At 58.3% G+C, this 21,534-nt stretch overlaps 2 protein-coding genes across 4 annotated transcripts in view; one reads left to right on the top strand and one right to left on the bottom strand.

Annotated features, from left to right (window-relative positions):
* Nucleotides 1-3,969: 3,969 nt before the first annotated feature.
* Nucleotides 3,970-18,156, top strand: ZFYVE21 (zinc finger FYVE-type containing 21). 2 transcript variants are annotated; one of them, XM_060003843.1, is made up of 8 exons: nucleotides 3,970-4,163; nucleotides 13,137-13,187; nucleotides 13,387-13,555; nucleotides 14,780-14,855; nucleotides 14,940-15,031; nucleotides 15,527-15,580; nucleotides 17,286-17,428; nucleotides 17,560-18,156. In XM_060003843.1, exons 1-8 carry the CDS (start codon nucleotides 4,026-4,028, stop codon nucleotides 17,593-17,595), a joined length of 759 nt encoding a protein of 252 aa, XP_059859826.1. In that variant the 5' UTR covers nucleotides 3,970-4,025; the 3' UTR covers nucleotides 17,596-18,156. The 2 variants fall into 2 exon arrangements, with proteins under 2 accessions (XP_059859826.1, XP_059859828.1); XM_060003845.1 differs by lacking the exon at nucleotides 15,527-15,580.
* A 584-nt stretch (nucleotides 18,157-18,740) lies between these two features.
* The window catches only part of PPP1R13B (protein phosphatase 1 regulatory subunit 13B), a 74,225-nt gene continuing 71,431 nt past the window's right edge, over nucleotides 18,741-21,534 (bottom strand). For both annotated transcript variants that reach the window (XM_060003841.1, XM_060003842.1), the window contains 3 exons: nucleotides 20,956-21,122; nucleotides 20,035-20,234; nucleotides 18,741-19,461 (listed from right to left, as the gene is read on the bottom strand). In XM_060003841.1, coding sequence (XP_059859824.1) covers nucleotides 19,420-19,461; nucleotides 20,035-20,234; nucleotides 20,956-21,122 — 409 coding nt within the window. In that variant the 3' untranslated portion in view covers nucleotides 18,741-19,419. The remainder of the gene's footprint in view (nucleotides 19,462-20,034; nucleotides 20,235-20,955; nucleotides 21,123-21,534) is intronic.

Genomic DNA, 21,534 nt, shown 5'->3' with positions numbered 1-21,534 from the left:
GTGAAAAACTGAAAGCATTTCCACTAAGATCAGGAACAAGACAAGGTTGCCCACTCTCACCACTCTTATTCAACATAGTTTTGGAAGTTTTAGCCACAGCAATCAGAGAAGAAAAGGAAATAAAAGGAATCCAAATCGGAAAAGAAGAAGTAAAGCTGTCACTGTTTGCAGATGACATGATCCTATACATAGAGAACCCTAAAGATGCTACCAGAAAACTACTAGAGCTATGAATTTGGTAAAGTGGCAGGATACAAAATTAATGCACAGAAATCTCTGGCATTCCTATATACTAATGATGAAAAATCTGAAAGTGAAATCAAGAAAACACTCCCATTTACCATTGCAACAAAAAGAATAAAATATCTAGGAATAAACCTACCTAAGGAGACAAAAGACCTGTAGGCAGAAAACTATAAGACACTGATGAAAGAAATTAAAGATGATACAAATAGATGGAGAGATATACCATGTTCTTGGATTGGAAGAATCAACATTGTGAAAATGACTCTACTACCCAAAGCAATCTATAGATTCAATGCAATCCCTATCAAACTACCACTGGCATTTTTCACAGAACTAGAACAAAAAATTTTGCAATTTGTATGGAAACACAAAAGACCCCGAATAGCCAAAGCAATCTTGAGAACGAAAGAAGGAACTGGAGGAGTCAGGCTCCCTGACTTCAGACTATACTACAAAGCTACAGTTATCAAGACGGTATGGTACTGGCACAAAAACAGAAAGATAGATCAATGGAACAGGATAGAAAGCCCAGAGATAAACCCACGCACATATGGTCACCTTATCTTTGACAAAGGAGGCAGAAATGTACAGTGGAGAAAGGACAGCCTATTCAATAAGTGGTGCTGGGAAAACTGGACAGCTACATGTAAAAGTATGAGATTAGATCACTCCCTAACACCATACACAAAAATAAGCTCAAAATGGATTAAAGACCTAAATGTAAGGCCAGAAACTATCAAACTCTTAGAGGAAAACATGGGCAGGACACTCTATGACATAAATCACAGCAAGGTCCTTTTTGACCCACCTCCTAGAGAAATGGAAATAAAAACAAAAGTAAACAAATGGGACCTAATGAAACTTAAAAGCTTTTGCGCAGCAAAGGAAACCATAAAGAAGACCAAAAGACAACCCTCAGAATGGGAGAAAATATTTGCAAATGAAGCAACTGACAAAGGATTACTCTCCAAAATTTATAAGCAGCTCATGCAGCTTAATAACAGAAAAACAAACAACCCAATCCAAAAATGGGCAGAAGACCTAAATAGACATTTCTCCAAAGAAGATATACAGAGTGCCAACAAATACATGAAAGGATGCTCAACATCACTAATCATTAGAGAAATGCAAATCAAAACTACAATGAGATATCATCTCACACCAGTCAGAATGGCCATCATCAAAAAATCTAGAAACAATAAATGCTGAAGAGGGTGTGGAGAAAAGGGAACCCTCTTACACTGTTGGTGGGAATGTAAATTGATACAGCCACTGTGGAGAACAGTATGGAGGTTCCTTAAAAAGCTACAAATAGAACTACCATATGACCCAGCAATCCCACTACTGGGCATATACGCAGAGAAAACCATAATTCAAAAAGAGTCATGTACCAAAATGTTCATTGCAGCTCTATTTACAATAGCCCAGGGATGGAAACAACCTAAGTGTCCATCATCGGATGAATGGATAAAGAAGATGTGGCACATATATACAATGGAATATTACTCAGCCATAAAAAGAGACGAAATTGAGCTATTTGTAATGAGGTGGATAGACCTAGAGTCTGTCATACAGAGTGAAGTAAGTCAGAAAGAGAGAGACAAATACCGTATGCTAATGCATATATATGGAATTTAAAAAAAAAAATGTCATGAAAAACCTAGGGGTGAAACAGGAATAAAGACACAGACTTACTAGAGAATGGACTTAAGGCTATGGGGAGGGGGAAGGGTAAACGGTGACAAAGCGATAAAGAGGCATGGACATATATACACTACCAAACGTAAGGTAGATAGCTAGTGGGAAGCAGCCGCATAGCACAGGGAGATCAGCTCGGTGCTTTGTGACCACCTGGAGGGGTGGGATAGGGAGGGTGGGAGGGAGGGAGACGCAAGCGGGAAGAGATATGGGAATATATGTATATATATAACTGATTCATTTTGTTGTGAAGCTGAAACTAACATACCATTGTAAAGCAATTATACTCCAATAAAGATGTTAAAAAAATATAGAAATGAAAAAAAAATAATAAATAAATAAAAAAACAAAAAACTAATGCACTAAAATAAACGTGTTCAGGGCCTCTCCCGCTCAACCAGACAGCCACCCAAAGGACCCGGAGGGTTGGTCGGGGTGGGAGGACCCAATCCCCACACACTGAAACTGTTAATTCTTTCTCTGGCCAAGTTCGGAGCTAAATTCAGGCAAACTACATACAGCTCCACTGATGTTGCCCTAAAATCACCAAAGGTAATGGAAGGTCGAGGGCTGACTTTTATCAAACACTTAGTCTCTTCCAAGCACGTGACAGGTATGAACTCAGACATCACACGAGCAATATTATAACCCCTGTTTTGCTGGTGAGAAAATAGAAGCACAGAGTGGTTAAACGACAAGCTTAAGGTCATGCAGCCAGCAAGTGGCTGGCCTGCGATGCAGGTCCAGGCTGTGTGTTCTAAGCCCCGACCCAAATTAGGCCGACCCTGAGTTTACACAGCCCACCTGTTAACAAATCCAAAGGGAATCATTTGGTCTCCATACTCTGCAGAACTCAGTCATCCAGAGGCTGACCTGCCCTGGGGTGTCCAGCCCTGTTGGGAGCAGCCCACTCTCAAGGATGGGCATCTTTTCCGGCTCCCCCTCCCACAAAGGGCGCCAACGAGCACTCCTTCATCCTGGGCTGCTGGGAGGACGCTTTCACCTGGGACCTTGGGTGGCCATACAGGTCCTCCCACGGCTGGGCCACCTCTGTGGTTTCTCCAGAACTGGCCAGCCTGGACTTCTGGCCCCCGTCGCTTCTCAGGATCGTCTTCTGCCCTGGGCATCTCTTCTCTCTTCAGCCCCTGAGGCTTTGAGCACTCCCCACTCCCCCAGACCTGGGTGTCCGGCAGACCCCGCCTTGGCCGTCCGATGGACCAGGGCGCCCTGCAGACGCACCCTGCCACCTACGCACATCTTCTCTTCCCATCGGGCGCTGCATCTCCGAGGTTGTCCACCCCCAACCCTCTCCCGCCCCACCCCACGGCCCCTAGACTGCTGCCACAGCCCAAACTGGCCCTGCAGCTGTGCGGGCTGACGGCCCCAGGACAGGGGCCCTCCGGTCCCAGCCCCGCTAGCCAGCCCGCGCGGCCCCGGCACCGGGCTCCCTCCCGCCACCGGGACTCGCTCGGACCCTCGCTCGGCTGTGCCTTCTGCCCGCCCGCCCGCGGGTGCGAAGCGCGGCTTGGGGCATCGATGACGCGCGACCCCGTCCCCCCAAAGCCCCAGGAGGAGGGCCGCGCGGGCGCCGAGCTGCGCTCTCGGTGCCCAAGGCCACCCCTGCCTCCATCCCGCCCCGGACCACAGCAACCACTACTCCTCGCACTTACCTAGCCCGCGCTCCACAGGCTTCTTCGCGCCATCCTACCCTTCGCAGCCTACTCTTCCAATGAGCGCCGGGCGCCTCGCGCCGGATACGCCAATCAGAGAGGAAGCGGCGCCCACGTTGCCGACTAATTGGCCAATCCAAAGTCTCAATAGCCCTGAGGGGGCGGAGCGTGTTCGGGCCGGCCCTCACTGCCTATTGGTGGCCGACCGCAGGGTGGCAGGGGAGGTACCCTTGCGCCAATTGGAGAGCGCAGCGACGGGACGGACATCTGGCGCCGATTGGTCTGCGCTCCGTGGTTGGCGTGGCTATTGGGCGGAGGCGCTGTCAGTCGCGCTGGCGGGGCGGGGCGGGGCGGGGCTCCCGGGGGGCTAGGGTCCGGTTGCGGGCGGCGGGCGAGCGCTGGGGCGGCGTCATGTCCTCCGAGGTGGCCGCGCGCCGCGACGCCAAGAAGCTGGTGCGCTCCCCCAGCGGCCTGCGTATGGTGCCAGAGCACCGCGCCTTCGGCAGCCCGTTCGGCCTGGAGGAGCCGCAGTGGGTCCCGGACAAGGAGGTAGGTCGCGGACGCCCGTCAGCCCCGGGACCGGATCCGCTCCCCCTGTCCCCTCCCGTGCCCCCGAGCCTCCCGGCGTCCGCGTCCCGCGTCGGCTCCCCGGGCCCGCCCCACCTCCCCGACGCCCCTCCGCAGCCCGACCCGCTCTCCGCTCCCCGCGCACCCCGGCCCCGGAACTGCCTCCTCCGGCCCCTGTGTCCTCCCCACCCCCAAACCCGGCCGCCCTCGGGACGCCTGCCCCGCGCCCTAGCGGAGCCCCCGGGGCTCCACCCCTCCCGGGCCACGGGTACTCTGCCTGGCCTGGTTCCCTTTCGCGGGGCGCCCTGCCCCCCGAGGTTTCTGTGACCCCTCACATATCTCCCTTCCTGATACGACCCGGGCTTTGCCCAGCTGCGAGGTCATCTGTGGATTCCGCCACATCCGTAGGTCGAGCTGCTGGGCTGGAACCTTTGATACAGTTGCGACTCCCTCCCGCGAGGGAGGAGAGGAGTCTCGTGTTTGTTTATTTATAATCAGCGCTCTGTGCAGGGGACTCTCGCTGTGTGGATTGCCTGGCGGTGGTGTCTGAGGGAGTCTTGGGGGTGAGTACGCGTGTCCAGGTGGGGCGTGTGGAGGGCGTCCTGCCTGGGGAGCTGCACCTGCGCCCAGAGGTGAGGGGCGGGGTGGGGCGTGAGCTCTCCCGTGGGTGGGGTGGGGGCGGAACCTCTGAAGGCCTTTTTGTGCTGTGCTGTGCCACAGGGTTTGGACTGGATCCCATAAGCCGGTTATTCTCAGCTATGCTAAGCCAGGCGGAAAAACTTACCGCATTCCTGTAAATCACAGACGTCCCAGAGACATAAAAGTAGCACGATTTATTTTTTTTACGCGGGCCTCTCACTGTTGTGGCCTCTCCCGTTGCGGAGCACAGGCTCCGGACGCGCAGGCTCAGCGGCCATGGCTCACGGGCCCAGCCGCTCCGCGGCATGTGGGATCTTCCCGGACCGGGGCACGAACCCGTGTCCCCTGCACCGGCAGGCGGACTCTCAGCCACTGCGCCACCAGGGAAGCCCAGTAGCACGATTTTTGAAAATGCTTTAAGTTGCATCTCCTTCCAGCGTTCCGATTGACCACTTTTCCTTCCTCCCCGTAGAATGACGGTTGCAGGCGGCACGTTTTTTTGCAGGGGGGGCGAAGTGAGGGGATGCGATCAGGTGTTTTCAGGGCACTGGCGGTGAAGCGCCCAGAGCTTGGAGGGGCGGTTGGGCCAGCCGCGGGGAGGTCTCAGCGCCGTCCTGCCAGGGCTGCCCTTTCCTCCCATCTCCTGGTCACCGAGTCCCTGCAGGCCAGTGCACAGAGGGCGAGATGTTGGCGCGCAGGCGGGTCACTGAGCTGGCCCAGGCCACGTCCTCCCTTCCTCTTGGGTTTCTGGTCGCCCTGTCTGTGCTCTTTCTCTTCTGCATTTTTCTTCCTGGCGTTTGCAGTGTTTGAAATCACAGAACATACCTTTTCTCGTGTGGTCTCCTTGGTTAGTGCTGTTAAAAGGTGATTAAAGAGAAAAAAGGTAATATCACGACTCTCGTTCTCCTAAGTGAATGCATGTTCCGGAGTTCTTTTAACTGCATCAGTGAGGGAGCCGGGCAGGTGTTATCAAGGTTCAAAGAGAAGTCAGAACCGCACAGCCTGACCTGGAAGGAGGCAGGTGAGGGCAGGAGCTAGAGGCGAGTTGGTCTGTTCCACGCCGGGGGAGGGGAGCCGGGACAGGGACATACTGTGTCCGCAGCATCTCCACTTCACTGAGTGGGCACCAAGCGTGTCCTCGAGGCCAGGTCAGAGTGTCAGTCTTTTTCCACTTTTGTCCTCCGAGGACCCTCTTTAGACATTTTTTCCCCTGATTGATTCCCCCATGAAATGCTCACAGCAGGGATATGTCCACCTCCTTAGGGACCGTATGTGCGGGAGAACACCCCTCTGGACGATGTGCAGTTTTCCCCTGCAGCCCGCGAGCTGCTCTTCAGTTAACCTCTGGGTCCCCCCTGCCAGCACTCTTCAGGGCCCCTTGCTCTTTGCTGGAATGATTGTTTCGCAGGTTGTACTGCATGTGTTGTCTTTCTTTGCGGGTCTGGTGTTGAGGTGCGTCTGGGGCCCTGCCCGCCTGTCTGGGGGCTCTTGGGAAAGCGATCAGTGTGGGTGGGAGTGCTGGGATCAGCGTGGCACTCCTTCCTGTAACAGAAGTTTCGTTCTTGTGTTAGAAGGATGGCGGGGTGCCTTCCAGAAACACGCCCCCAGTTTGCCATCTGAGCAGCCAAAGAAGGCCCTAGAGGCGGAGGGAGCTCAGAGCGGGGAGGAAGCGCCAAGTGACCGTGGACAGTTTCTCCTCTGACTTTGAGGAAGTGCGTGTTGAAATGTGCTGGGGAATGTCCTAGAGTCCAGAAGGGACCAAAGGAAGTGTCGGGAGGAAAAGAAACTGGGAGTGGGGCAGTTGGGGCTGGGAGCGTCGGGACGAAGGCTGGCCTTGGTTGCGGGGCCTCTGCCCTGCTGCTCGCGCGGCCTGGCGGCACTTGGCCTGCCCAGTGCTTCTGGACCCACGACCCTGGTGTGTGGGGAGGGGACCCAAGCGTGGATCTACCGGTGCTGAGAAGTAGGTTTACTTGTGGTTTGGGACAGGCGGTGGGGGGCATAGGTGGAGCATGGCAGGGGGCGACATGCTGTCCTCAGCTTCACCCGCCCCCGCACTCAGCTGTGGGTGGATGAGTGTCACGGTTGTGTGCAGCCGTCCTGTGTTCTTCGTCCCGGCTGTCTTCTGCTGGGTCCATCAGCGGCCAACCTGTTGCCCATCTATCAACTCTTTTTTTTTTTTTTTAAAGTTTATTTACATGTGGTTTTCTTGTTGTGTTGCCATTATCAAAGTGGGATTCATTTTTTTTTAATTAATTAATTAATTAATTTTGGTTGCATTGGGTCTTCATTGTGGTGCGCGGACTCTAGGCGTGTGGGCTCAGTAGTTGTGGCTTGTGGGCTTAGCTGCTCCACAGCATGTGGGATCTTCCTGGACCAGGGCTCAAACCCGTGTCCCCTGCACTGGCAGGCAGGTTCTTAACCACTGCACCACCAGGGAAGCCCTATCAACTCTTTACTCAGTGCCTGACCCTGTGCCAGCTTGGTAGCTGGGGCCCACAGGGGCATCCCTTACAGATGTTGGAAAACGTGGGGATGTGGGTACATCTGTAGCTCTCAGCTTCTCAGAGGGGTTCCTGACCCAGAAGTAACTGAGACTTGCTTTCCTGGTGTCTCTGTGCCCCTGGGAGCTTGTGAGGTGGGGAGGCAGTGGCGGGACAGGGAGGGCCTGGGAATAGCTTGGGCCTCATGTGGCTGCCGTCCGAGTGTCCCATGACCAGGAGAGTGGCCTTAGGGGTGGGCTCTCTGGGCACACAGCCATAAGGACTTGCTACAAGTAGCCCAAAATACTGAATTTTATCGTTAGAATCCATGCAGTTTTGCATCCCTTTTCTTCCTGTCCTGGGCGCTGGGTTTAGCCAGTGATGACGATGGCTCTGCACTGTCACTGACGTCAGATGCTCTGCAGATGCAGAACCGGGGAGGAGAGAGCACAAGTGTGTCAAACAAAAACAAGGTGAGGAGAGATTTGTGTCCCCAGGGTCACTGTGGGGGGAGGTCCGGCCCAGGGCCCTGTGAGCTCTCCAAAGGCAGGTGGCAGGGGCTTGCTCCATGGGAGGGGCAGCCCAGGCTAGGAGAGAGTCGGGTGGGAGGGGCAGGTGGTGTGATCTGACAGAGGACCAGGGGGTGCATCACCCCAGGACAGCCTGTCTCAGGCTACGGGGTGGGTCAGAGTTCAAGGCCCTGAAGGAAGGAGAGATGAACGAAGGTTTTACCAAGTCCAGTTCGTGGGCGCTTTGTTCCGATGGATGTGTCAGCCAGTCCCATCTGCAGTCCGCGTGTGGCTTGTGGTGGGTGGACAGGGGTGTCTGTTAGTCTTCTCTGGGGCAAGAGGGGAGGGGGCCCTTTGCAGGATGCGTTCCCAGAGCACTGTGGGCGGCGTCCCCGGTCTCTGGTCTCGTGGCCTCCGGGATCCCAGGCGGGTCCCCATGGTCAGGAGCCAGGAGAGCTGCCCACGGCTGCTCGGGCCAGCGGGGCGCTGCTGCCAGTGTTGGGAGAAGGCGGGTTCCTGGCCGTCCTGCGGGACATGGGCAGTGGCAGCCTCTCCTTCCTGGGATGTGGTGTCTGCACCTGCTGCTCCCTGTTTGATGGCTCTGGGCTTTGTCCTTGGAGGTGTTCTGTCCCTGCCGCTCCTTCCCTCAGGCGCCCCACCCACCCCCGTGAAAGCATCTGTTGTCAAATTCGTCTCGTTCCCGGGGCTGCTGTGTGTCTGCTCTTCGTCCCTTGAGCTGGTTTCTAACATCCTATTGGTTCCCTCATTAGTTAATGAGTTAAATCTTTTTTTTAAAATTTATTTTAATTAATTTATTGATTTTTGGCTGCGTTGGGTCTTCGTTGCTGTGCACGGACTTTCTCTAGTTGCAGCGAGCAGGGGCTACTCTTCGTTGCAGTGCGCGGGCTTCTCATTGCAGTGGCTTCTCTTGTTGCGGAGCACGGGCTCTAGGCACGCGGGCTTCAGTAGCTGTGGCTTGCGGGCTCTAGAGCGCAGGCTCAGTAGTTGTGGCACACGGGCTTAGCTGCTCTGCGGCATGTGGGATCTTCCCGGACCAGGGCTCGAACCCGTGTCCCCTGCATTGGCAGGCGGATTCTTAACCACTGCGTCACCAGGGAAGTCCGTGAGTTAAATCTTTGACGTGGGTTCACTTTATATTTGTAGGAGTTATGCTTTTACTCTTTAAAAACGGTTGTCTTTCAACAAAGATACAGTAATACATGTAATTTTGTAACTTATTTTTATGATTTATTTTTGAGGAAGCTTTTTCTTTTTAATTTAATTATTTTTGGCTGTGTTGGGTGTTCGTTGCTGCATGTGGGCTTTCTCTAGTTGCGGCGAGCAGGGGCTACTCTTCGTTGTGGTGCGCGGGCTTCTCATTGCGGTGGCTTCTCTTGTTATGGAGCACGGGCTCTGGGAAGAGGAAGCTTTTTTAAAAAAAATATTTATTTATTTATTCGCTTGTTTGTTTCGGCTGTGCCGGGTCTGAGTTGCGGTATGCACGTGGGATCTAGTTCCCCGACCAGGGATCGAACCTGGGCCCCCTGTGATGGGAGCCCAGGGTCTTACCCATTGGACCACGAGGGAAGTCCCCTTGTAGCCTGAGAAGCGGTCTAGCGTGCAAGCCAGGCACAGCCGGGCAGGTGTTGTCTCTCCTAGCACCGCCAAGGACAGTGTGGGAGGAGGCGTGACTGTCCTTTGCCGCTCCAGCCTCAGAGGGAGGGTGGGCATCTGTCCCAAACTCTGTCCTTTTTTTTTTTTTGCGGTACGCGGGCCTCTCACCACTGTGGCCTCTCCCGTTGCGGAGCACAGGCCCCAGATGCGCAGGCCCAGTGGCCATGGCCCATGGGCCCAGCTGCTCCACGGCATGCGGGACCCTCCCGGACTGGGGCACGAACCCGTGTCCCCTGCATCGGCAGGGGGACTCCCAACCACTGCGCCACCAGGGAAGCCCTGTCCTTTTTATAGTAACTTCTTTTTAAACGCTCCTTTAAACTCTCCAAACTCTCTCTTCCGACTATTCTACCTTGAGGGAAGATGCCCTGTCGGCCGTCCTGATGCGCTGCCCTGGGCACCCCCAGGGCTCCCTGTGCTGGAGTTGGACAGCAGGTCGGCAGAGACCGCGGGTCTCCAAGCAGCCCTGTGGCCCAGCCTCTGCCCTCGGCTGCGTGCCGGGGTGGACCCCACGATCCCCGAAGGCCCCTTCTGCCCTGAAGTCTTCCATCTGGGCCCGGCTTCCTGTGGCCGTTTCTGGTTTCTCCTTTGATTGCTCGTAATCCCCTCACTTCCCCACCAGAAAGCACACCTCCAACCTCGTCTGAACTCTCCTGCGTTGGCAGGGTGGGCATGAGTCAGCTGTTGCTTTCCTGGCCCTGCGAGGGGTTGAGGCCGCTGGGCTCTGACCCTGGGGCTGCAGCCGGGAGTGCCTCGGTGTCGGGTGTTTCACTAGAGGCTGTGTGTGCCACCCCCCCGGCTCCCCTGTCCTCTCGTGGGCGCCCAGGGGACACTGTGGAGGCCACCCTTACCACCGGCTTCCTCCCAACTGCGGGGCAGGAGTCCTGGGGGTGAGCGCAGGGGCCCCGGTGGTGGGCTGGAGGCCCCACCGTTGACACTGTTTCACTCGAGGACGAGGACGGCCCTGCTGGTCCTACCGCCCGTCCTGGCGGGTGGGGAGCGGCCTGGGGCAGCCCGCGGAGGATCAGGCAGCATCCGCATGTGTGTCTGTGTCTCTGTGCCTGTCTGCATGTGCTGTGTGTGTTTGTGCCTTAACCTGCACCTCACACGCAGGGCCTTCACTGAGCTCCTGTGGGTCCCGGTTCTCCCTTACAAGTGTGCCTGTCTGTGATGCCAGCCCCAGCCCACCCTAGTGATGCCGCGGTGACACAGGCCTGGGTGCGACATAGTCCGGGAGGCTGGAACCCAGGCAGCTTTTGTCACACATGGTGCAGGTGGGTTGCTCACACCTGGTTTCTGGACTCCGTCTCCCCAGACAGTGGTTTCCCAGAACCCCAGAGCCTCTGGGTCCAGGTCAAGTGCATGGGGCTCGGCCTGAGCTTTTCGTTTCCTTTCGATGCAGCTGGTTTATCAGACAAGGTGTGAGTTCTTTGGTGGTAATTTTACTCTCATATCTTCACCAGTTGCTTTATTTCCTTATTTACTTCTGTTTTCATACCAAATTGTTCTCTTGATAACTTTAAAAGCTTCTTTTATATAATCCACAGGAAACTTACTTTATTTAAAGCCTGTAAGTTTTCTGAATAACCTCATTGGTTATTTAGATTAATACAAAACTTCTAGATCAGTAATGTTTTTAAGGGAGTGAATTTTATTTATTTAAAAAATTTATTTATTTTATTTATTTATTTTTGGCTGCGTTGGATCTTCGTTGCTGCGTGCGGTCTTTCTCTAGTTGCGGCGAGCAAGGACTGCTCTTCGTTGCAGTGCGTAGGCTTCTCATTATGGTGGCTTCTTGTTGCAGAGCACGGGCTCTAGGCACGCAGGCTTCAGTAGTTGTGGCATGCAGGCTCAGTAGTTGTGGCGTGTGGGCTCAGTAGTTGTGGCGTGTGGGCTCAGTAGTTGTGGCGTGTGGGCTCAGTAGTTGTGGCATGTGGGCTCAGTAGTTGTGGCTCATGGGCTCTAGAGCTCAGACTCAGTAGTTGTGGCATGTGAGCTCAGTAGTTGTGGCACGTGAGCTCAGTAGTTGTGGTGCACGGGCTCAGTAGTTGTGACACGTGCAGTCAGTAGTTGTGGCTCACGGGCTCTGGAGCACAGGCTCAGTATTTGTGGCACACGGGCTTAGTTGCTCCGCAGCATGTGGGATCTTCCTAGACCAGGGCTCAAACCCTCATCCCCTGCATTGGCAGGTGGATTCTTAGCCACTGCACCACCAAGGAAGCCCCGGGAGCAAATGTTAAATTCTGCTGTGGTCTTAGTTTAGAAATTGGTCTCTCAGTTGTGTAGATGCGAGCCTCCCGGCGAGGGTGGGGCAGCCCTGGGCTCCGTGTCCCAGCCGTGGGTGCAGGACGCGCATGGACTCGGGAGGCAGCTCTCGCACTGGAGCCTGGCCTGACGCTGGTGGTCCAGCCGGCTTTCCCCACATCCAGTGGATTCTGTGGCTGGCAGATGTGTGAGGTCACAGGAGAGCGTGGCACACAGATGCCCTGCCATGGGTGGAGGCCCAAGGGCCAAACACACGGAACATTCCAGAACTGACAGCGAGAGGCAATGGCAGGGACTGGTGGAAGCAGCTGCGCTGTGATTAGCCAGCTCATGCCTGAAGCCGACAGGGACTCTGTGGATGGTTCTGGAGAGCCAAGGTGGGCCAGGCCCTGTGTCCCAGCCCAGAAAGCAGCGTAAGAGCAAAGAGAAAATAAGGAAACATCAATCACAGGATCTCAGAACGCTTAGACACCAGCCCAGGGTGGGGCCGTGGCCACGTAGAGCTGGGTGGGCTCGGGGCCGGCCTGGATGCCTGCCCTCCCACGGAGAAGGGCACACTGCGTGTGGATGCCAGGCTCCTTCCATAAGCTTCCTCAGGGTCCCGGCCCCATGGTGGGCCCTGGCACCTGCTGTGCCTTTCCTCAGAGCAACAGACCCGGCTGCAGGCGCAGGCCTGGGGGCGGGAGGGGTGCAGAGCAGGGGTCAAGGTCAAGCACTGCGTTGGCAGAACGGGAGGATGGGGAACAAAGCCTGGGCGGCAAGTGGGTTCTGGCTTCCCAGATTGAAGCCAGGCAGTGAGGACGAAGGGCAGGACACTGGGGTCAGGCCGTGTTGGCCAGGACTGACTGGGGACTGGCCGGGTTCGGGTCGCGTGGTGGTCAGGGTGTCTGGCTCCCTGACAGTGGCATTTTACTGTCACCGTGTCATTGGGGTGAGGTGGCACATGTGTCCAGGAGCAGCTTTTCCACCGTGGAGGCTGAGCCTTGGCGGTGCGGGGACAGTCTGTCCGCACTTGGTGCCAGGATGGGAAGAAACCCTCGCTTTGTCAGATAAGAGGTCTGAGGTCCTCTGCGTGGTTGGTTGGTTTGGTGATAATGTGGCCGTTTCGGGCCCTGGACCTCGGCCTGTCCCTGGAGCACTGTCCCCAGCCTCCCCGCTGAGCCCCGGGCATTTGGGGCTGGTAGCACCCTTGCTAGCTAGACGCTGCCCCAGCTCAGCAGACCCACTGCGCTTCTCCGCGCGGGGACCCGGTGTAGATCACTTTCTGCTGTGGCATCGCATCATCTCACAGCCGATCCTGGGTTCCGGTGACAGGACGGGGCTCCCTGAGGAGCTGACCACGTGGCCTTGGCAGCCGGGTCCTGACGCCCTGTCACCTTCTCTCCTAGTGCCCGAGGTGCATGCAGTGCGACACCAAGTTTGACTTTCTCACCAGGAAGGTGAGCTGCGGTGGGGCAGGAGGGGGCGTGGGGGGTGGGAGTGGGCGCTGTCTGTCGCGGAGCCTCGGGGACAGTGGCAGCCTGGTCAGCAGGCAGGGTTCCGGCCGCTGGGAAACCGTTGGGACCCTCGAGGCATCTGGTCGTGGATGCCGGTGGCGTGGGTCTCTGGGGGTCCTCACTGCCTGCCCCGCGTCTGCAGCACCACTGTCGCCGGTGTGGGAAGTGCTTCTGCGACAAGTGCTGCAGCCAGAAGGTGGCGCTGCGGCGCATGTGCTTCGTGGACCCCGTGCGGCAGTGCGCTGAGTGCGCCCTGGTGTCCCACCGGGAGGCCGAGTTCTACGACAAGCAGCTCAAGCTGCTCCTGAGTGGTGAGCACCTGGGGCCTCGTGTCTGTCGTGTGGTGGCTGCGATGCTGTGACGCCGTGCCTGGCCTCTGTCTCTGCAGGGTGCCTGCTGCAGGCTTGGGACCAATGGTTGGGACTCCAGGTGCGGCCCCCGCCGTCCTGGGACATGGTGGTGGCGAGAGGGCAGCTCTCTCCCTGTGCCTGCTGCCCCTCCCCGTGCCTGCTGCCCCCTCCCCCTGCCTGCTGCCCCTCCCCCTGCCTGCTGCCCCTCCCCGTGCCTGCTGCCCCCTCCCCCTGCCTGCTGCCCCTCCCCGTGCCTGCTGCCCCCTCCCCGTGCCTGCTGCCCCCTCCCCATGCCTGCTGCCCCTTCCCCCTGCCTGCTGCCCCCTCCCCCTGCCTGCTGCCCCTCCCTGTGCCTGCTGCCCCTCCCCCTGCCTGCTGCCCCCTCCCCCTGCCTGCTGCCCCCTCCCCCTGCCTGCTGCCCCTCCCCATGCCTGCTGCCCCCTCCCCCTGCCTGCTGCCCCCTCCCCCTGCCTGCTGCCCCTCCCAGTGCCTGCTGCCCCCTACCCCTGCCTGCTGCCCCTCCCCGTGCCTGCTGCCCCCTACCCCTGCCTGCTGCCCCCTCCCCGTGCCTGCTGCCCCTTCCCCCTGCCTGCTGCCCCTCCCCATGCCTGCTTCCCTCTACCCCTGCCTGCTGCCCCTCCCCATGCCTGCTGCCCCTTCCCCCTGCCTGCTGCCCCCTCCCTCTGCCAGCTGCCCTTCCCCGTGCCTGCTGCCCCCTCCCCATGCCTGCTGCCCCCTCCCTCTGCCTGCTGCCCTTCCCCGTGCCTGCTGCCCCCTCCCCATGCCTGCTGCCCCCTCCCTCTGCCTGCTGCCCTTCCCCGTGCCTGCTGTCCCCTCCCAGGCCTTGGCAGCCTAGCCCCCCCGTCCTGCAGGCCCCTTCCACCTCCTGGCAGCAGGGCAGGTGGTGCTGCCCAGTGGCCCCTGAGCACTGGGGGAGGGTCGGCACCCTGTGAGCCAGGCCCTTGGGAGGTAAGGCCCCTGGGAGCCCCAGGCAGCACCTTTTATTTCCACTGTTGAACCCCAACCCCGTCACGGCCTTTCCGCCTCAGCCGAGGGCCCCACAGAACAGAGCTGCCACCTGTCTTGCTTTCCTTTTGTCCTCTGTGCGTGTCCCCTGGTGGGCTGGCCTGGAAGGGGAGGCGAGAAGGGAGCTGCCGGGTCCTCATGTCTGGTTTTCATCCCCAGGAGCCACCTTCCTGGTAACTTTTGGAAACTCGGAGAAGCCGGACATGATGGTCTGTCGTCTTTCCAGCAACCAGAGGTAAAAGCGGGTGCTGCGCGGCACTGACGCTCTGTCGCTCCGAGCCTGAAGTGACGTGGTGTGGACACCCTTCGTTTGCTGCAGGTACCTGCTTCTGGACGGGGACAGTCGCCACGAGGTCGAGGTCACGCGCATTGCCGCCGTGCAGATGCTCACGGAAGGCTTCCCTCCTGGAGGTGAGCGCCGTGTGGCACCGGCCTGGGTGACCCTCGAGGTCTGTGGGCCGTCGCGCTCAGCCGTGGTGGGGGCTTGTGTTCAGTGAGTGGCTGTAGGAGCTCGCCAGGAGAATGGGGCTGAACGTGTAAACAAGCGGGGACTACCCTTCTGTACGTTTCACTTCCTGTCGGACTCGGGTCAGGGGTAAGGCTCCGGCGGCAGCTGGCATCGGTCCGATTCCCTGATGCCTGGATCGTTGCCCGCCCAGCACCACGACCCCCAGGGTCTGCGGGGACGACCCTCCTCCTGGAGCTTGCGGAGCGCTTAGCCTATTCTGGATCTTTCCACCTAAACTTTCGCACTTCAGCAGCTGTCCTTCCACGGAAGTGGAGTTGGTGTTCCGCGTTGGGCGCAGTGCGCTGAAGAGACCCACGTGACTTAGTCCGTCTTGCTTTCTGTTTTCTGATCGGCTCTTGCTTGTTCTTCTCTCCTGCCGGCCTACCTTCTTGACGTAGAAAAAGACATGCACACTTATACCAGCCTCCCGGGGAGCCAGCCCGTCTCTGAAGGTCAGCTCCCCGCTCCCCGCCGCTCTCCCTGCCCCCGCGCCGGGCTGCGCCTCCTTCAGACCCTGCTGTGTGCTGGGGTCCACGCCGAGGCTCTCTGTGAAACACACATTCCCTTCTTTTGGTTGATTTGAAGGACAGTTGGGTCTAAGACGGGCAGACAAAGCATGAATGAAGCAATCTATCTCATTTGCTCAGTTCTGCACTCCCAAGGGGAGCCCTACGCAGTGTTTCCTAACGTCCCCTGGGCATCCTCCCCTGGGCATCCACTGGGGCCTGAGCGGGCCACGCGAGGGGGGCGCGGGCGGCGGCCCTCCCCAGCGCGCTCCCGTCCCTCCGTAGCGCGCTCGCTCCCGTGTTCTCTCGTAGGAGCCTCCCTGCGCTCCTGGGCCCGCAGGTGGCGAGGGGAGCGGGCCGGCTCAGCGTTTGCCCCCTGTCCCCGAGCACAGGCTGTGCGTGGCGGCACCTGTGCTGGGCCGTGAGTCGAAGGTGCGGAAGTCACGGTCCGGAGAAGCGGGGGGCCACCCCCCACCCAGGCCGGGGCCTCCCTCCGTGTCCTTCCCACGTGTGGGCGGGGCCGGGGGCAGGTGGCGCTATGCGGCCCCTTGTGGCGGTGCTGGGAGGACAGTGAGCCCTGCTCTAACCAGGCTTCCGGAACCGTTAAATGTCCAGAAAAATGTGTTCCCGAGTGGGCGGGGGCGGTGGCCACAGCAGCGTTGCGCACTTTCTGTCGAGGCCCAGGTACTTGCATGCAGCTCTGCCGGCCACAGACTCAAAATGCGACAGCGGTCGTAGGAGCCATGGAAACGTGGCCTGGGCCAGTAGAAGTCTACCTATGGGAGCGGGGGGTGGGCAGAGCACAGCCTGCCTGCCCCAGAGCCCGGGGGCGGGGGGCACTCCTGCAAGGAGCCCAGGCGGGGACAAGCCGCTTGACACCCAGGGTCGAACCGTGGCTTATGAAAGGTCATGAGGGGCGTCCCAGGCCTTGGGTGGCGGGGCACTTCCAGCCGGATCGACCTCCCGGTGGGCCGGGCCTCTCCCCCCCAGCACCTGCTCCCCCACCGGCCTGCGTTTGACTCTGAGACCTGCGTCTGATGGAAGGGATCTTCTGAGCTGGGTAACGGCTCACAATGGAGTTTTCCTCCCAAGTCACAAAGTAGAACAGCTGTAGGTAGGCAAACTCCACTGTGAGGCTTGGTCTCCTTGCCACTTTTCTGACTGCAGTCGTGACAGAAAGGCCGTCTGTTCCTCCAGCCGTTGGTTCTCAGAGCAGGTGCTGGGGTCCCGTCGTCGTCCATGGTGTCACAGCCCAAAGGCGGGCAGTGTCCCAGCAGGCCGACCCCACATGGCATCTTTTCAGGAGCTCATGTACTAGAGTGGGGTGTTGGTGGCACTTGTGCCCTCCGCTTTGACCCTGGCTCTCCAGAGTAGGGTGGGGGTGAGGCCAGCGTGACAGGCAGGGTGCAGCCTGGGCAGCCTTCCCAACGGCACCGTGCCTCTCCCTGGGTTCTTGGCCACGTGGTGCCGGGCCTGTGAGCTTGGGCTCAAACGCTGGGCAGCCCCTAGCCCAGGCCCCGCCACCAGGCTGCCTCCGTCTGAGACCAGCACCAGGGCTGGGGAGGAGGCACCCCGGCAGCACATCAGGGCCGGCGGCACCCTGGGCGCTCAGCATCCCCTCGGGCATCCTTACCTTGTCTCCCCACTCCAGGAGGCAACGCGCGGGCCACAGGCATGACCCTGCAGTACAGGGCGCCAGGGGCAGAGGGCGTGACGCAGCTGAAGCTGACGGCCGGGGAGGACGCAAACGGCAGCAGAAGGCAGGCGACAGCATGGCTGGTGGCCATGCACAAGGTACCGTGGGCCTGGCCCTTCTGCTCAGAGCACTGCCCACCTTTCCCAGAGGGAGGCCCGCCGCCTGCCTACCCGGGGTGCCCCCACTGGATTCAGCCAGGCACACGCATTTATCTCTGGTCACCTTGCAGGCTGCCAAGCTTCTCTACGAATCTCGGGACCAGTAACGCCACGTGGGCTGGATAGTCCGCTAGGGGCAGCAGCACCTGCTCGCCGAGCACGCACAGGCGCAACTAACCCTACAAGTGCTGGAAACGCAACTCAAGTACTCGGAGCTTACCTAGTGCAATATGTACACAGTTGATTAATGCTCAGAACACCTCGTGCTTTAGAATTTGTCTCATCGATGCCTAACTGGGGGTGGGAGAGACTGAGCTACACTACTGCTAAAATCTTTTTAGCATAATCTATACCATGTTTTTATGAGTGCCCAAGTTTACTAGATAGTTCTGGCCCCTTGATGTTCGTTCCATTAATTCTTCCACAGAAGTGATCTGGGCAGTGGCGACCTGGCCTGATTTGTACTGGAGCGCATCTCACAGACTGCCCGTTCACGTGTCACTCATCTGGGGCTATGAACAAACCTTTGCTACTTCACAGGGAAAGGAACAAGATTTGTGTTTTGTACTTTTCACTATTTCCCTTTATTAAAATAATTGTACAACAATTTGTATATAAAGCTTACGATTAAAACCTATTTTGAAAATACGGATCAGGCCTCACCTCGCTGTGTCCAGACAACCTGAGCTTCATGCTCAGCTCAGTTCTGGCTCCAGGACACAAGACTCGCTCACAGCCTCCGGGGAGAGACAGCAGTTTACCGTGTGCACGTTTACACGGCATCCGCAGAGACCGCCTTGCAGGGTGCTCGCTTCCCATCAGCACACTGTGCACAGTCAGCGCTTAAAGGTAGGTGACTCTACAACAAGGACCTACACGTGTCTGTACGTAAATTACACACAAGACTCACGCATGGAAAATAAGCTCAGGGCCTGGATTTTAATGAGAGAAAAAAACATTTCCAACGTGGTTCTGACAGTTTCGAGTGGTTTAGTCAAAAAATAGTTTTGGTATATAAAAGCCTGTACGTACAGTTGACGCTTCAGGGAAGCGCCTTACTTGCTTCAAGTCTGGAACCAGGCAGGTTATGGTGTCATGGCTGGGACCGGGGAGCTGGGGCCCCTGCCCTCCCACCCCCATAGCTGCCCCCGTGACTTTGCAGGCGTCCCTGCGTCCACCGCCTCCTGGCCTGTGGGCTGCACGTCCACGCTGGGAGGGGTGGGGACCACACCGGGGCAGCACAAGGCTGCAGAGAAGGCAGTGCTGTGCTGAGACTCCTGACCACGTGTCACTTGATTTTAAGGTCCCTCGCATCCACGGCCTGTCGGTGACCTAGACCGAGGCCTGGAACAGGAAGTGGAGCCCACACACCAGGCACCACTGCTGGACAGAAGTCTCCACACAGGGCCTCGTTTGGTGATGAAGAAACGCATGTGGTGAGGACGAAAAAGGTGCCCGGGTTTCTGTGATTTCTAGTAAACGGGAGGGCAGGGCTCTAGCGAGGGGACGCACCTCACGGCAGCTGCAAGTTTTCATTGTTGGGGCTGGGGTGACACCGGGAATGAGGAACGATGGCCTTGGGGCCCGTGTGTGTGACAGCATTCATCTTCCTTGGCAACCGACCAGGGGTTAATGACAGGGCTTCTTACTGGCAACAGGGACAGTTGTTTAGAAAGCTGGGTATTTATTTGGATTTACAGTAACTGGCAAAAGTCGGTCTTCCTGGAGGCGAATGTCTCTCTCCCAGCTGCGGGCAGACCAGAGAAAGGGCCTCACCTAGAACCTGCCGGGCTTTCACATTGTGGACGCTGTCTGATAAAGGGAGCACCAGTAAAGCCATTTCTAGCTTCAGCTGCCCAGGGAAATGGCAGAATCATCTCTTCAGTGGCTCCTCGTCGCTGGAAAGCCCGTGCGGTGCTCCCAAGGGAAGTTCAGGCCAGTGTTCGCTGTCGGGGTTTGATCCGTGGGTACAACTGGGAAGCAAGGGACAGGAGTTAGGACAAGGGGATGACCCACTGGGCAGGAACCCCTTCCAGAGGCCAGGCTGCCCTCAGAAGTCCGCACACCAGCTCCTTCAGGCCGAAGTTCAGCTTGTCACCCTCCTACGGAGAACTTCCAACTCCCAGGATACCCCATTCCTCTTCCTCTCAGGGCACTCGACACTGACACTGTCTGTAAGGGCCCTAAAGGTGCCTGGCAGGCCCACGGTGTCCAGTGACTGTGTCACGAAAGCATCTGCCAGCCCCACCGGGCACGGAGCACGAGAGCAAAGGCACGGCCCTGCCAAGGGTCTGAGGAAGCATCAGTGAAATGCAGAGGAGCAGCCTGCAGTCGCCTGTCCCCCACCGCATTACCGACCCCACGAGCAGAGCACTCTGAGCAGCCCCTGTTGGGGGGCTCCGGCAGATGCCCCCCCACGGTTCCCACGAGGCTTGGAGAAAGGCAGTCTCCCGCCCGCAGGATTGGAGCCCAGGTTACGCCCACGGGCAGGTAGAGGGGACAGCTGGCTCCGGCACGGGGCCCCCGGTGCAGCGCAGAGTGCTTACCCCCAGCAGGGTTTTGGGCACATAGCCCTCCCGGTCCCCAAAGCGAGCCCACCACCAGTCCGTCTCGCTTTCGTCCTTGCGCCTCAGGATGGTGAGGGCATCCCCTTCGTGGAAGGACAGCTCGTCACTGTTCTGGGCCTCGTAAGCCCACAGAGCATACACCACGCCTTTGTTCATCACGCCCAACTTCTCCTGCACCCCTGGGACGGGAGAGCAAACGGTCAGGTCTCCATGGAGGGCGGGCTGCAGAGAGAGCCCCACAGCAGGACCAGAAGGGACACGCTGCTGTCCTTGGGCAGCCCGGCGGGGGCCGCAGTGGAGCGGTCAGAAGCCAGGCCAGCTGCCACCCTCCGCTTAAAGCCAACAGTCCCTTCCACGTCCCAGCAAGAGGACCGTGGCGGAACCTTTGTGTCCAGAAGCAAAGCAGGGTTGTTCTAAAAGGCGTTTCTTAAGGTGAAACTTACAGCCCACACGCAGAACAAACTCCCAAAAGTCGACGACTAAAGAAGCCGCGGGACTTGCTCTTGGACAGTGGGAAGCACTCACCACCAGAGCGACGGAGCCACTGCAACCCAGTGAGCGCACACCCAGGACTCGCCTGCGGGTCCCCAGGAAGGCCGGCCGCCCCCTCCCCCGCCCCCCGCCCCGCCACAAGGCCTCTGTCCTGGGAGCTGGGCCTGGAGGGCATTGCCTGTTTCATTTGTCACTTTGTCCCCAGGGTCTAAGGTAGGCTGGGCCCACAGGTTCTCCCATCGGGTGTAGCGTGGATGGCCTGTGACTGTTTAGCCCTTGGAAAACCCAGCGCTGCCTAATGGAGAAGGGAGCTTCCCTCCCCCACAGGACAGGATGGGAGACCCACCGTGGGACACCTCAGCCCTCACAGGCCTCTCCCTTGGGGACCCCCGGCCGCCCGCCCCGCACCGTGTAAGAACTGGGAGCACTGGGGGTAGCCTTCCTCCGCCTCTTCGCACTTGTCCGCAGCAGTCTCAACGTCGCTGATGGTGGAGGCAAAGATGGCGGCGCCACTCTCCACCAGCTGTTTGCAGAGGTGGACGCTGTTGCAGGAAGCAGCGCAGTGCAGCGGCGTCCTGGAGGGACAGAGGAGGTGCTCACGCCCGGCCAGGTCCCAGGCGGCCCCCAGGGCTGTGTGCTCAGTGCCCCGCGAGCTGCTGTGCTGCTGGCTGTGTAGTGGCCTCACTTCTACTAACAGTTTTGGGCCACACACACGTTTCTGAAAAGGGCGGGCGGGGAGTGGACTGAACACCGGCCTGGAAGCTGGGTGTTCACAGTGCAACAGCACGAATGTCCCTCACACCAATGATGTGTCCCTTACAATGGCTGCGACAGTGACGGCTGTGTTGTATCACAATATACAAAAAACAGCTGTTCAAACACAGCAGTGCAGACTGCTGCCTGAAGCTCACGATGAGACCCACGGGGCACAGGGCCTGCGGCGCAGCGGCCGGCCTGCAAGGCTCCCCTCCACACAGGCTTTCTGGC

Source organism: Delphinus delphis, chromosome 2 (genome assembly GCF_949987515.2).
Source record: "Delphinus delphis chromosome 2, mDelDel1.2, whole genome shotgun sequence".
Taxonomy (NCBI): domain Eukaryota; kingdom Metazoa; phylum Chordata; class Mammalia; order Artiodactyla; family Delphinidae; genus Delphinus; species Delphinus delphis.
This window is presented reverse-complemented; position numbering and strand designations above follow the sequence as displayed.

What these genes read in the sequence shown, in the direction of transcription:
- ZFYVE21 (XM_060003843.1), top strand. Translation starts at nt 4,026, where the DNA reads ATGTCCTCCGAGGTGGCCGCGCGCCGCGACGCCAAGAAGCTGGTGCGC. An exon ending in GCTCAAGCTGCTCCTGAGTG is followed by an intron (nt 13,556 to 14,779) that starts GTGAGCACCTGG and finishes TTTCATCCCCAG; the next exon opens with GAGCCACCTTCCTGGTAACT. An exon ending in GGAAGGCTTCCCTCCTGGAG is followed by an intron (nt 15,032 to 15,526) that starts GTGAGCGCCGTG and finishes TTCTTGACGTAG; the next exon opens with AAAAAGACATGCACACTTAT.